The sequence below is a fragment of the Oncorhynchus nerka genome, linkage group LG18 (genome assembly GCF_034236695.1).
Source record: "Oncorhynchus nerka isolate Pitt River linkage group LG18, Oner_Uvic_2.0, whole genome shotgun sequence".
Lineage (NCBI taxonomy): Eukaryota > Metazoa > Chordata > Actinopteri > Salmoniformes > Salmonidae > Oncorhynchus > Oncorhynchus nerka.
This window is the reverse complement of record NC_088413.1, coordinates 415,255-428,661: the sequence shown is the minus strand read 5'-3', so window position 1 is coordinate 428,661 and position 13,407 is coordinate 415,255. Positions and strand designations below refer to the sequence as shown.

General features: G+C 44.7%; 1 protein-coding gene across 1 annotated transcript in view; it reads right to left on the bottom strand.

Moving 5' to 3' along the window:
- LOC115123329 (replication factor C subunit 1-like) overlaps nt 1–13,407 on the bottom strand; it is a 71,061-nt gene that overhangs the window by 42,940 nt on the left and 14,714 nt on the right. Inside the window, 7 exon segments of the mRNA XM_065003403.1 lie at nt 1–33; nt 390–798; nt 3,731–3,835; nt 4,583–4,762; nt 8,177–8,284; nt 9,267–9,656; nt 9,854–10,006. The exon segment at nt 1–33 is cut by the window's left edge and continues 87 nt beyond it. Coding sequence (XP_064859475.1) covers nt 1–33; nt 390–798; nt 3,731–3,835; nt 4,583–4,762; nt 8,177–8,284; nt 9,267–9,656; nt 9,854–10,006 — 1,378 coding nt within the window.

Sequence of the window (13,407 nt, the reverse complement as noted above, 5' to 3'; positions counted from 1 at the left end):
CCTTAGTACTGGTGAACTTACCAAACCCTCTCCCTGGGAGAGAGGGAGAAAAGATATATTATCTATCTACTACTAAGAGAGGATACAAACACTACTAGACAGAGACACAGACACTTGCTTTGGCAATGTTAACACATGTTTCCCATGCCAATAAAGCCCCTTGAATTGAATTGAGAGAGATGGAGAGAGAGAGAGAGAGAGACAGAGAGAGACAGAGAGAGAGAGAGAGAGAGAGAGAGAGAGAGAGAGACAGAGAGAGACAGAGAGAGAGAGACAGACACAGAGACAGACAGAGAGAGAGAGAGACAGAGAGACAGACAGAGAGAGAGAGACAGAGACAGAGACAGAGACAGAGAGAGAGACAGAGAGAGACAGAGAGAGAGACAGACCTGCTGTTTTAGCCCCTCCCACTGCATGGTGGGTGTGCCAGTTCTTCAGCCAGCGAAGCAACTTATTGGCTTGGCTCTGGTCTCCCTGCTGACCAATCACAGCCTTCAGATTCTGGGGGCGGTACTTATCCACCCACAGCAGACTGAAATCTTCACCCGCGAATGAGGGCAAAGACAGAGTGGCAGAGGAGGAAGATGATTGGCTCTTACCCCCCAAGTCCAGCCCTCTTTTGACCCCTGAACCTGTACCCCTCCCTGGGAGGGTCACGCTGTCCCCTACCCTGACTCCTCGCCCCGACGCTGAGCCGGGTTTGGAGGGGCTGGGGGTCATGGAGCGAGTTTTGGGGGACTGTTTGGGGGTGCGGGAGGTGGTCTTGGTGTCCGGGGTTCTGCTCTTAAATCCCTTGTTCTGATAGGACGAAAGAGGAGATGCAACAAATTAACATCCTCACCAGGAAGACATAGGAGACACAACAAATTAACATAATTATTTATAGGTCTGTTTCCCAAACTCAGATAAAACCCAGTCCAGTCAAATGAAAGAATGTGTACTATTGGACCAACTCAACTAGAAGTATAAATACTGTTTTTTAGAACAGGAACAGGCCTAATCCGGATCAGGGAGAACAGGCCTAATCTGGATCAGGGAGAACAGGAACAGGCCTAATCTGGATGTGGGAGAACAGGAACAGGCCTAATCCGGATCGGGGAGAACAGGCCTAATCCGGATCGGGGAGAACAGGCCTAATCCGGATCAGGGAGAACAGGCCTAATACTTCCTACATGAGTTATATTAGTAGTAGTACATTAGTTATATTAGTATTATTACACCAGTTACATTAGTTATATTACATTAGTTGTATTAGTAGTATTACATTAGTTACATTTGTTATATTAGTAGTATTACATTAGTTATATTAGTAATATTAGTAGTACATTAGTTATATTAGTAGTATTACATTAGTTATATTAGTGATATTAGTAGTACATTAGTTATATTAGTAGTATTAGTGGCCTCCAATTGCTCTTAAATACAAGTAAAACTAAATGCATGCTCTTCAACCGATCGCTACCTGCACCTACCCGCCTGTCCAACATCACTACTCTGGACGGCTCTGACTTAGAATACGTGGACAACTACAAATACTTAGGTGTCTGGTTAGACTGTAAACTCTCCTTCCAGACCCATATCAAACATCTCCAATCCAAAGTTAAATCTAGAATTGGCTTCCTATTTCGCAACAAAGCATCCTTCACTCATGCTGCCAAACATACCCTTGTAAAATTGACCATCCTACCAATCCTCGACTTTGGCGATGTCATTTACAAAATAGCCTCCAATACCCTACTCAACAAATTGGATGCAGTCTATCACAGTGCTATCCGTTTTGTCACCAAAGCCCCATATACTACCCACCATTGCGACCTGTACGCTCTCGTTGGCTGGCCCTCGCTTCATACTTAGTCGCCAAACCCACTGGCTCCATGTCATCTACAAGACCCTGCTAGGTAAAGTCCCCCTTATCTCAGCTCGCTGGTCACCATAGCATCTCCCACCTGTAGCACACGCTCCAGCAGGTATATCTCTCTAGTCACCCCCAAAACCAATTCTTTCTTTGGCCGCCTCTCCTTCCAGTTCTCTGCTGCCAATGACTGGAACGAACTACAAAAATCTCTTAAATTGGAAACACTTATCTCCTCACTAGCTTTAAACACCAACTGTCAGAGCATCTTACAGATTACTGCACCTGTACATAGCCCACCTATAATTTAGCCCAAACAACTACCTCTTTCCTAACTGTATTTAATTTATTTATTTATTTTGCTCCTTTGCACCCCATTATTTTTATTTCTACTTTGCACATTCTTCCATTGCAATACTACCATTCCAGTGTTTTACTTGCTATATTGTATTTACTTTGCCACCATGGCCTTTTTTGCCTTTACCTCCCTTCTCACCTAATTTGCTCACATTGTATATAGACTTGTTTTTTTTTTTTTTTTACTGTATTATTGACTGTATGTTTGTTTTACTCCATGTGTAACTCTGTGTCGTTGTATGTGTCGAACTGCTTTGCTTTATCTTGGCCAGGTCGCAATTGTAAATGAGAACTTGTTCTCAACTTGCTTACCTGGTTAAATAAAGGTGAAATAAAAATAAATAAATAAAAGTATTACATTAGTTATATTAGTAATATTAGTAGTACATTAGTTATATTAGTAGTATTACATTAGTTATATTAGTAATATTAGTAGTACATTAGTTATATTAGTAGTATTACATTAGTTATATTAGTGATATTAGTAGTATTACATTAGTTATATTAGTAATATTAGTAGTACATTAGTTATATTAGTAATATTAGTAGTACATTAGTTATATTAGTAGTATTACATTAGTTATATTAGTGATATTAGTAGTATTACATTAGTTATATTAGTAGTAGTACATTAGTTATATTAGTGATATTAGTAGTATTACATTAGTTATATTAGTGATATTAGTAGTATTACATTAGTTATATTAGTAGTAGTACATTAGTTATATTAGTGATATTAGTAGTAGTACATTAGTTATATTAGTAGTAGTACATTAGTTATATTAGTTATATTAGTAGTAGTACATTAGTTATATTAGTTATATTAGTAGTAGTACATTAGTTATATTAGTTATATTAGTAGTAGTACATTAGTTATATTAGTTATATTAGTAGTAGTACATTAGTTATATTAGTGATATTAGTAGTATTACATTAGTTATATTAGTAGTAGTACATTAGTTATATTAGTGATATTAGTAGTATTACATTAGTTATATTAGTAATATTAGTAGTACATTAGTTATATTAGTAGTATTACATTAGTTATATTAGTGATATTAGTAGTATTACATTAGTTATATTAGTAATATTAGTAGTACATTAGTTATATTAGTAGTATTACATTAGTTATATTAGTGATATTAGTAGTATTACATTAGTTATATTAGTGATATTAGTAGTACATTAGTTATATTAGTTATATTAGTAGTATTACATTAGTTATATTACATTAGTAGTATTACACCAGTTACATTAGTAATATTAGTAGTATTACATTAGTTATATTAGTAGTATTAGTAGTACATTAGTTGTATTACATTAGTTATATTAGTAGTATTATATTAGTTATATTAGTAGTATTTGTTATATTAGTAGTATTACACCAGTTACATTAGTTATATTAGTAGTATTATATTAGTTATATTAGTAGTATTACATTAGTTATATTAGTAGTATTATATTAGTTATATTAGTAGTATTACCAGGTACTTTAGACCAGAGCCCAATGTTCCCCCTCACCTCTGCCTCGGCAGCAATCAGGTACTTGGACTTCTTCCCTGGTGTACTTCTAATGAGCTCCAACAGACCATCCTCATCCAGGATCTTAGTTCCAAACCCCTCCGCCTGGAGACAGAGGAGAGAGAGGAGAGGAGAGAGAGAGAGAGGAGAGAGAGAGAGAGGAGAGAGAGAGAGAGGAGAGAGAGAGAGAGGAGAGAGGAGAGAAGAGAGAGAGAGAGAGAGGAGAGAAGAGAGACAGAGAGAGAGAGAGAGAGAGAGAGAGAGAGAGAGAGAGAGAGAGAGAGAGAGAGAGAGAGAGAGAGGAGGAGAGGAGAGGAGAGAGAGAGGAGAGAGAGAGGAGAGAGGAGAGGTTTAGAGAGAGAGAGAGAGAGACAGAGAGAGAGAGAGAAGAGAGAGAAGAGAGAGAGGGAGAGAGAGGAGAGAGAGAGAGAGAGAGGAGAGAGAGGAGTGGAGAGAGGGAGAGAGAGAGAGGAGAGAGGAGAGAGGAGAGGGAGAGAGGAGAGAGGAGAGAGGAGAGAAGAGAGTGGAGAGGAGAGAGAGAGAGAGGAGAGAGAGAGAGAGAGAGAGAGAGAGAGGGAGAGAGGAGAGAGGAGAGAGGAGAGATGAGAGAGGAGAGAGGAGAGAAGAGAGAGAGAGAGAGAGAGAGAGAGACAGAGAGAGAGAGAGAAGAGAGAGAGGAGAGAGAGGAGAGAGAGGAGAGAGGAGAGAAGAGAGGAGAGAGGAGAGAAGAGAGAGAGAGGAGAGAAGTGAGGAGCTATATTGAAAAAAACTGAGGTCAAAGGGAGAGAACGAGAGAGAGAGAGGGAGATTGAAAGAGACAGAGAGAAGTAAATAAGTGAACCCTTTGTGTACCTTCTCAGTCTTGGCGGCTCCTCCATCTCTTCCCAACACCAGGTATGTGGTCCTCTTACTGATGTTACCGGTCACCTTCCCTCCGTTGCGCTCTATCAGGGACTTAGCATCCTCACGTTCCATACTCTCCAACACACCAGAGATCACAAACACACATCCCTCCAGGCAGTTCTCTGCTCCCTGCACACACACATATACACACACACACACACACACACACACACACACACACACACACACAGGTTATACACACACAGGGACTTAGCATCCTCACGTTCCATACTCTCCAACACACCAGAGATCACAAACACACACCCCTCCAGGCAGTTCTCTGCTCCCTGCACACACACATATACACACACACACACACACACACACAGGTTATACACACACACACACACAGGTGTTATAGTGGTTACAGTGGGTATGTGTTTAGACCCCAGTGGGTATGTGTCTAGACCCCAGTGGGTATGTGTCTAGATCCCAGGGCTGTGTGTTTGTCTTACAGTGGGTATGTGTTTAGACCCCAGTGGGTATGTGTTTAGACCCCAGTGGGTATGTGTCTAGATCCCAGTGGGTATGTGTCTAGATCCCAGTGGGTATGTGTTTAGACCCCAGTGGGTATGTGTTTAGATCCCAGTGGGTATGGGTTTAGACCCCAGTGGGTATGTGTTTAGACCCCAGTGGGTATGTGTTCAGACCCCAGTGGGTATGTGTCTAGACCCCAGTGGGTATGTGTTTAGACCCCAGTGGGTATGTGTTTAGACCCCAGTGGGTATGTGTTTAGACCCCAGTGGGTATGTGTTTAGACCCCAGTGGGTATGTGTTTAGACCCCAGTGGGTATGTGTTTAGATCCCAGTGGGTATGGGTTTAGACCCCAGTGGGTATGTGTTTAGACCCCAGTGGGTATGTGTTCAGACCCCAGTGGGTATGTGTCTAGACCCCAGTGGGTATGTGTTTAGACCCCAGTGGGTATGTGTTTAGACCCCAGTGGGTATGTGTTTAGACCCCAGTGGGTATGTGTTTAGACCCCAGTGGGTATGTGTTTAGACCCCAGTGGGTATGTGTTTAGATCCCAGTGGGTATGTGTCTAGACCCCAGTGGGTATGTGTTTAGACCCCAGTGGGTATGTGTTTAGACCCCAGTGGGTATGTGTTTAGACCCCAGTGGGTATGTGTTTATACACCCAGTGGGTATGTGTTTAGATCCCAGTGGGTATGTGTTTGTCTTACAGTGGGTATGTGTTTAGATCCCAGTGGGTATGTGTTTAGACCCCAGTGGGTATGTGTTTAGACCCCAGGGGGTATGTGTTTAGACCCCAGGGGGTATGTGTTTAGACCCCAGTGGGTATGTGTTTAGATCCCAGTGGGTATGTGTTTAGACCCCGGTGGGTATGTGTTTAGACCCTGGTGGGTATGTGTTTAGACCCCAGTGGGTATGTGTTTATACACCCAGTGGGTATGTGTTTATACACCCAGTGGGTATGTGTCTAGACCCCAGTGGGTATGTGTTTATACACCCAGTGGGTATGTGTTTATACACCCAGTGGGTATGTGTTTAGACCCCAGTGGGTATGTGTTTAGACCCCAGTGGGTATGTGTTTAGACCCCAGTGGGTATGTGTTTAGACCCCAGTGGGTATGTGTTTAGACCCCAGTGGGTATGTGTTTAGATCCCAGTGGGTATGTGTCTAGATCCCAGTGGGTATGTGTTTAGACCCCAGTGGGTATGTGTTTAGATCCCAGTGGGTGTGTGTTTAGACCCCAGTGGGTATGTGTTTAGACCCCAGTGGGTATGTGTTTAGACCCCAGTGGGTATGTGTTTAGACCCCAGTGGGTATGTGTTTATACACCCAGTGGGTATGTGTTTATACACCCAGTGGGTATGTGTCTAGACCCCAGTGGGTATGTGTTTATACACCCAGTGGGTATGTGTTTATACACCCAGTGGGTATGTGTTTAGACCCCAGTGGGTATGTGTTTAGACCCCAGTGGGTATGTGTTTAGACCCCAGTGGGTATGTGTTTAGACCCCAGTGGGTATGTGTTTAGATCCCAGTGGGTATGTGTCTAGATCCCAGTGGGTATGTGTTTAGACCCCAGTGGGTATGTGTTTAGATCCCAGTGGGTGTGTGTTTAGACCCCAGTGGGTATGTGTTTAGACCCCAGTGGGTATGTGTTTAGACCCCAGTGGGTATGTGTTTAGACCCCAGTGGGTATGTGTTTAGACCCCAGTGGGTATGTGTTTAGACCCCAGTGGGTATGTGTTTAGACCCCAGTGGGTATGTGTTTAGACCCCAGTGGGTATGTGTCTAGATCCCAGTGGGTATGTGTCTAGATCCCAGTGGGTATGTGTCTAGACCCCAGTGGGTATGGGTTTAGACCCCAGTGGGTATGGGTTTGTCTTACAGTGGGTATGTGTCTAGACCCCAGTGGGTATGTGTTTAGACCCCAGTGGGTATGTGTCTAGACCCCAGTGGGTATGTGTTTAGACCCCAGTGGGTATGTGTTTAGACCCCAGTGGGTATGTGTTTAGACCCCAGTGGGTATGGGTTTAGATCCCAGTGGGTATGTGTCTAGACCCCAGTGGGTATGTGTTTAGACCCCAGTGGGTATGTGTCTAGACCCCAGTGGGTATGTGTTTAGACCCCAGTGGGTATGTGTTTAGATCCCAGTGGGTATGTGTTTAGACCCCAGTGGGTATGGGTTTAGATCCCAGTGGGTATGTGTCTAGACCCCAGTGGGTATGTGTCTAGACCCCAGTGGGTATGTGTTTAGACCCCAGTGGGTATGTGTTTAGACCCCAGTGGGTATGTGTTTGTCTTACAGTGGGTATGTGTTTAGACCCCAGTGGGTATGGGTTTAGACCCCAGTGGGTATGTGTTCAGACCCCAGTGGGTATGTGTTTAGACCCCAGTGGGTATGTGTTTAGATCCCAGTGGGTATGTGTTTAGACCCCAGTGGGTATGTGTTTAGACCCCAGTGGGTATGGGTTTGTCTTACAGTGGGTATGTGTCTAGACCCCAGTGGGTATGTGTTTAGACCCCAGTGGGTATGTGTTTAGACCCCAGTGGGTATGTGTTTAGACCCCAGTGGGTATGGGTTTAGATCCCAGTGGGTATGTGTCTAGATCCCAGTGGGTATGTGTTTAGACCCCAGTGGGTATGTGTCTAGACCCCAGTGGGTATGTGTTTAGACCCCAGTGGGTATGTGTCTAGACCCCAGTGGGTATGTGTCTAGACCCCAGTGGGTATGTGTCTAGACCCCAGTGGGTATGTGTTTAGACCCCAGTGGGTATGTGTTTAGATCCCAGTGGGTATGTGTTTAGACCCCAGTGGGTATGGGTTTAGATCCCAGTGGGTATGTGTCTAGACCCCAGTGGGTATGTGTCTAGACCCCAGTGGGTATGTGTCTAGACCCCAGTGGGTATGTGTTTAGACCCCAGTGGGTATGTGTTTGTCTTACAGTGGGTATGTGTTTAGACCCCAGTGGGTATGGGTTTAGACCCCAGTGGGTATGTGTTTAGACCCCAGTGGGTATGGGTTTAGACCCCAGTGGGTATGGGTTTAGACCCCAGGTCTGTGTGTTTGTCTTACAGTAGGTATGTGTTTAGATCCCAGGGCTCTGGGTCCGTCTCGGTTCAGGAAACTACGGAAGGCTGAGGAATTCCCTCGCTTCTTCTCCGATTCCTCTGGACTGGTGCTCTGGACACACACACACACACACACACACACACACACACACACACACACACACACAGACACACACACACACACACGGTTACATACACACACACACACGGTTACACACAGTCACAGAGTCAGTCACAGAGTCACAGTGCCACACAAAGTCAGAGTCACACACAGTCACAGTGCCACACACAGTCAGTCACACACAGTCACTCACAGTCACAGTCACGTCACACAGTCACACACAGTCATTGTCACACACAGTCACACAGTCACAGAGTCAGTCACACAGTCAGAGTCAGTCACAAAGTCACAGAGTAGGTCACACAGTCACAGAGTCAGTCACAGAGTCACAGAGTCAGTCACACAGTCACAGAGTCAGTCACACAGTCACAGAGTCAGTCACAGAGTCACACAGTCACAGAGTCAGTCACACAGTCACAGAGTCACACAGTCACAGAGTCAGTCACACAGTCACAGAGTCACACAGTCACAGAGTCAGTCACACAGTCACAGAGTCAGTCACACAGTCACAGAGTCAGTCACACAGTCACAGAGTCACACAGTCACAGAGTCAGTCACACAGTCAGAGTCACAGAGTCAGTCACACAGTCACAGAGTCAGTCACACAGTCACAGAGTCAGTCACACAGTCACAGAGTCACACAGTCACAGAGTCAGTCACACAGTCACAGAGTCAGTCACACAGTCAGAGTCACAGAGTCAGTCACACAGTCACAGAGTCAGTCACACAGTCACAGAGTCAGTCACACAGTCACAGAGTCACACAGTCACAGAGTCAGTCACACAGTCACAGAGTCACACAGTCACAGAGTCACACAGTCACAGAGTCAGTCACACAGTCACAGAGTCACACAGTCACAGAGTCAGTCACACAGTCACAGAGTCAGTCACAGAGTCACACAGTCACAGAGTCAGTCACACAGTCAAAGAGCTTTGGGTTATTTTCTTTGAACTGTTGATTTAAAAAGTTTCACCTCTTTCTTGGGGGAGGTTTTAAGAGTCGTGGGTGTGGTCACCATGGTTACACTTCCTGTTTTGAGCTTGGACTTCCTGTCTGTGCTCGAAGGGGTTAGGAACTCCTTTTTGGGAGAGATGCGCTCCTTTTTGGGAGAGACGGACGCATTGATACTCAGATTTTTCTTGCCTCCTCCTTCCTCTTCCTCCTCCCTTTTCTTCATCATGGACAGTTTGGAACTTGTCTTAACAAGAGGGAGGACCTTTTTAGGGGACGGACCGATCACGTCCTGGTTGTGGTCCCGCCCATTGGACTGTGATTGGCTGGTAGTGCTGCTGTGGGAGGAGTTAGCACTGCTTTTGTTGGCTGACGTGGCAGACCCCTGATCCTCACCAGAGTATTTACGAGCCTGGACACACACACACACACACAGAGATGGAACCACACACACACACACACACACACACACACATATATATATATATAAATATATATAAAGACATGTTGAATCTTTCAGAGAGAGAAACAGAGAGTTTGTAGTGTGTGTGTGTGTGTGTGTGTGTGTGTGTGTGTGTGTGTGTGTGTGTGTGTGTGTGTACTCTTCACCTTTTTGGCGTGTGGTTGTTGGTCCAACATGGCCAGCGTCTTGGCAAACTCCTCGTCCTCGTGGACCTGCCTCTCCAACTCCATGTCCTCATCTATCTGCAGCTGCTGGGCGATGACCTCATCAGTCAGCGACTCATCAGGGTCCTGAGAGAGCTGGAGGAACAACACACAGCCGTCAACAACAACAACTAGTCAGACTAGTCAGACTACACACTAGACCTGGGTCTAATCAACAACAACTAGTCAGACTACACACTAGACCTGGGTCTCATCAACAACAACTAGTCAGACTAGTCAGACTACACACTAGACCTGGGTCTCATCAACAACAACTAGTCAGACTAGTCAGACTACACACTAGACCTGGGTCTCATCAACAACAACTAGTCAGACTAGTCAGACTACACACTAGACCTGGGTCTCATCAACAACAACTAGTCAGACTACACACTAGACCTGGGTCTCATCAACAACAACTAGTCAACTAGTCAGACTACACACTAGACCTGGGTCTCATCAACAACAACTAGTCAGACTACACACTAGACCTGGGTCTAATCAACAACAACTAGTCAGACTAGTCAGACTACACACTAGACCTGGGTCTCATCAACAACAACTAGTCAACTAGTCAGACTACACACTAGACCTGGGTCTAATCAACAACAACTAGTCAGACTAGTCAGACTACACACTAGACCTGGGTCTCATCAACAACAACTAGTCAGACTAGTCAGACTACACACTAGACCTGGGTCTCATCAACAACAACTAGTCAGACTACACACTAGACCTGGGTCTCATCAACAACAACTAGTCAGACTACACACTAGACCTGGGTCTCAACACCAACAACTAGTCAGACTAGTCAGACTACACACTAGACCTGGGTCTCAACACCAACAACTAGTCAGACTAGTCAGACTACACACTAGACCTGGGTCTCATCAACAACAACTAGTCAGACTAGTCAGACTACACACTAGACCTGGGTCTCATCAACAACAACTAGTCAGACTACACACTAGACCTGGGTCTAATCAACAACAACTAGTCAGACTAGTCAGACTACAAACTAGACCTGGGTCTCATCAACAACAACTAGTCAGACTACACACTAGACCTGGGTCTCATCAACAACAACTAGTCAGACTACACACTAGACCTGGGTCTCATCAACAACAACTAGTCAGACTACACACTAGACCTGGGTCTAATCAACAACAACTAGTCAGACTAGTCAGACTACACACTAGACCTGGGTCTAATCAACAACAACTAGTCAGACTACACACTAGACCTGGGTCTAATCAACAACAACTAGTCAGACTAGTCAGACTACACACTAGACCTGGGTCTAATCAACAACAACTAGTCAGACTACACACTAGACCTGGGTCTAATCAACAACAACTAGTCAGACTAGTCAGACTACACACTAGACCTGGGTCTCATCAACAACAACTAGTCAGACTAGTCAGACTACACACTAGACCTGGGTCTCATCAACAACAACTAGTCAGACTACACACTAGACCTGGGTCTAATCAACAACAACTAGTCAGACTAGTCAGACTACACACTAGACCTGGGACTCATCAACAACTAGTCAGACTAGTCAGACTACACACTAGACCTGGGTCTCATCAACAACAACTAGTCAGACTACACACTAGACCTGGGTCTCATCAACAACAACTAATCAGACTACACACTAGACCTGGGTCTCATCAACAACAACTAGTCAACTAGTCAGACTACACACTAGACCTGGGTCTCATCAACAACAACTAGTCAGACTACACACTAGACCTGGGTCTCATCAACAACAACTAGTCAGACTAGTCAGACTACACACTAGACCTGGGTCTAATCAACAACAACTAGTCAGACTAGTCAGACTACACACTAGACCTGGGTCTCATCAACAACAACTAGTCAACTAGTCAGACTACACACTAGACCTGGGTCTCATCAACAACAACTAGTCAGACTAGTCAGACTACACACTAGACCTGGGTCTAATCAACAACAACTAGTCAGACTACACACTAGACCTGGGTCTCATCAACAACAACTAGTCAGACTAGTCAGACTACACACTAGACCTGGGTCTAATCAACAACAACTAGTCAGACTACACACTAGACCTGGGTCTCATCATCAACAACTAGTCAGACTAGTCAGACTACACACTAGACCTGGGTCTCATCAACAACAACTAGTCAGACTACACACTAGACCTGGGTCTCATCAACAACAACTAGTCAGACTACACACTAGACCTGGGTCTCATCAACAACAACTAGTCAGACTAGTCAGACTAGACCTGGGTCTCATCAACAACAACTAGTCAGACTAGTCAGACTAGACCTGGGTCTCATCAACAACAACTAGTCAGACTACACACTAGACCTGGGTCTCATCAACAACAACTAGTCAGACTACACACTAGACCTGGGTCTCATCAACAACAACTAGTCAACTAGTCAGACTACACACTAGACCTGGGTCTCATCAACAACAACTAGTCAGACTACACACTAGACCTGGGTCTCATCAACAACAACTAGTCAGACTAGTCAGACTACACACTAGACCTGGGTCTCATCAACAACAACTAGTCAGACTAGTCAGACTACACACTAGACCTGGGTCTCATCAACAACAACTAGTCAACTAGTCAGACTACACACTAGACCTGGGTCTCATCAACAACAACTAGTAGTCAGTCTCATCAACAACAACTAGTCAGACTACACACTAGACCTGGGTCTCATCAACAACAACTAGTCAGACTAGACACTAGACCTGGGTCTAATCAACAACAACTAGTCAGACTAGTCAGACTACACACTAGACCTGGGTCTCATCAACAACAACTAGTCAGACTAGTCAGACTACACACTAGACCTGGGTCTCATCAACAACAACTAGTCAGACTAGTCAGACTACACACTAGACCTGGGTCTCATCAACAACAACTAGTCAGACTACACACTAGACCTGGGTCTCATCAACAACTAGTCAGACTACACACTAGACCTGGGTCTCATCAACAACAACTAGTCAGACTAGTCAGACTACACACTAGACCTGGGTCTCATCAACAACAACTAGTCAGACTACACACTAGACCTGGGTCTCATCAACAACAACTAGTCAGACTACACACTAGACCTGGGTCTCATCAACAACAACTAGTCAGACTAGTCAGACTACACACTAGACCTGGGTCTCATCAACAACAACTAGTCAGACTGGGTCTCATCAACACACTCAGACTACACACTAGACCTGGGTCTCATCTAATCACACACTAGACCAACTATCAACAACAACTAGTCAGACTCAGACACACTAGACCTGGGTCTAATCAACAACAACTAGTCAGACTAGTCAGACTCAGACACACTAGACCTGGGTCTCATCAACAACAACTAGTCAACTAGTCAGACTACACACTAGACCTGGGTCTCATCAACAACAACTAGTCAGACTAGTCAGACTACACACTAGACCTGGGTCTCATCAACAACAACTAGTCAGACTAG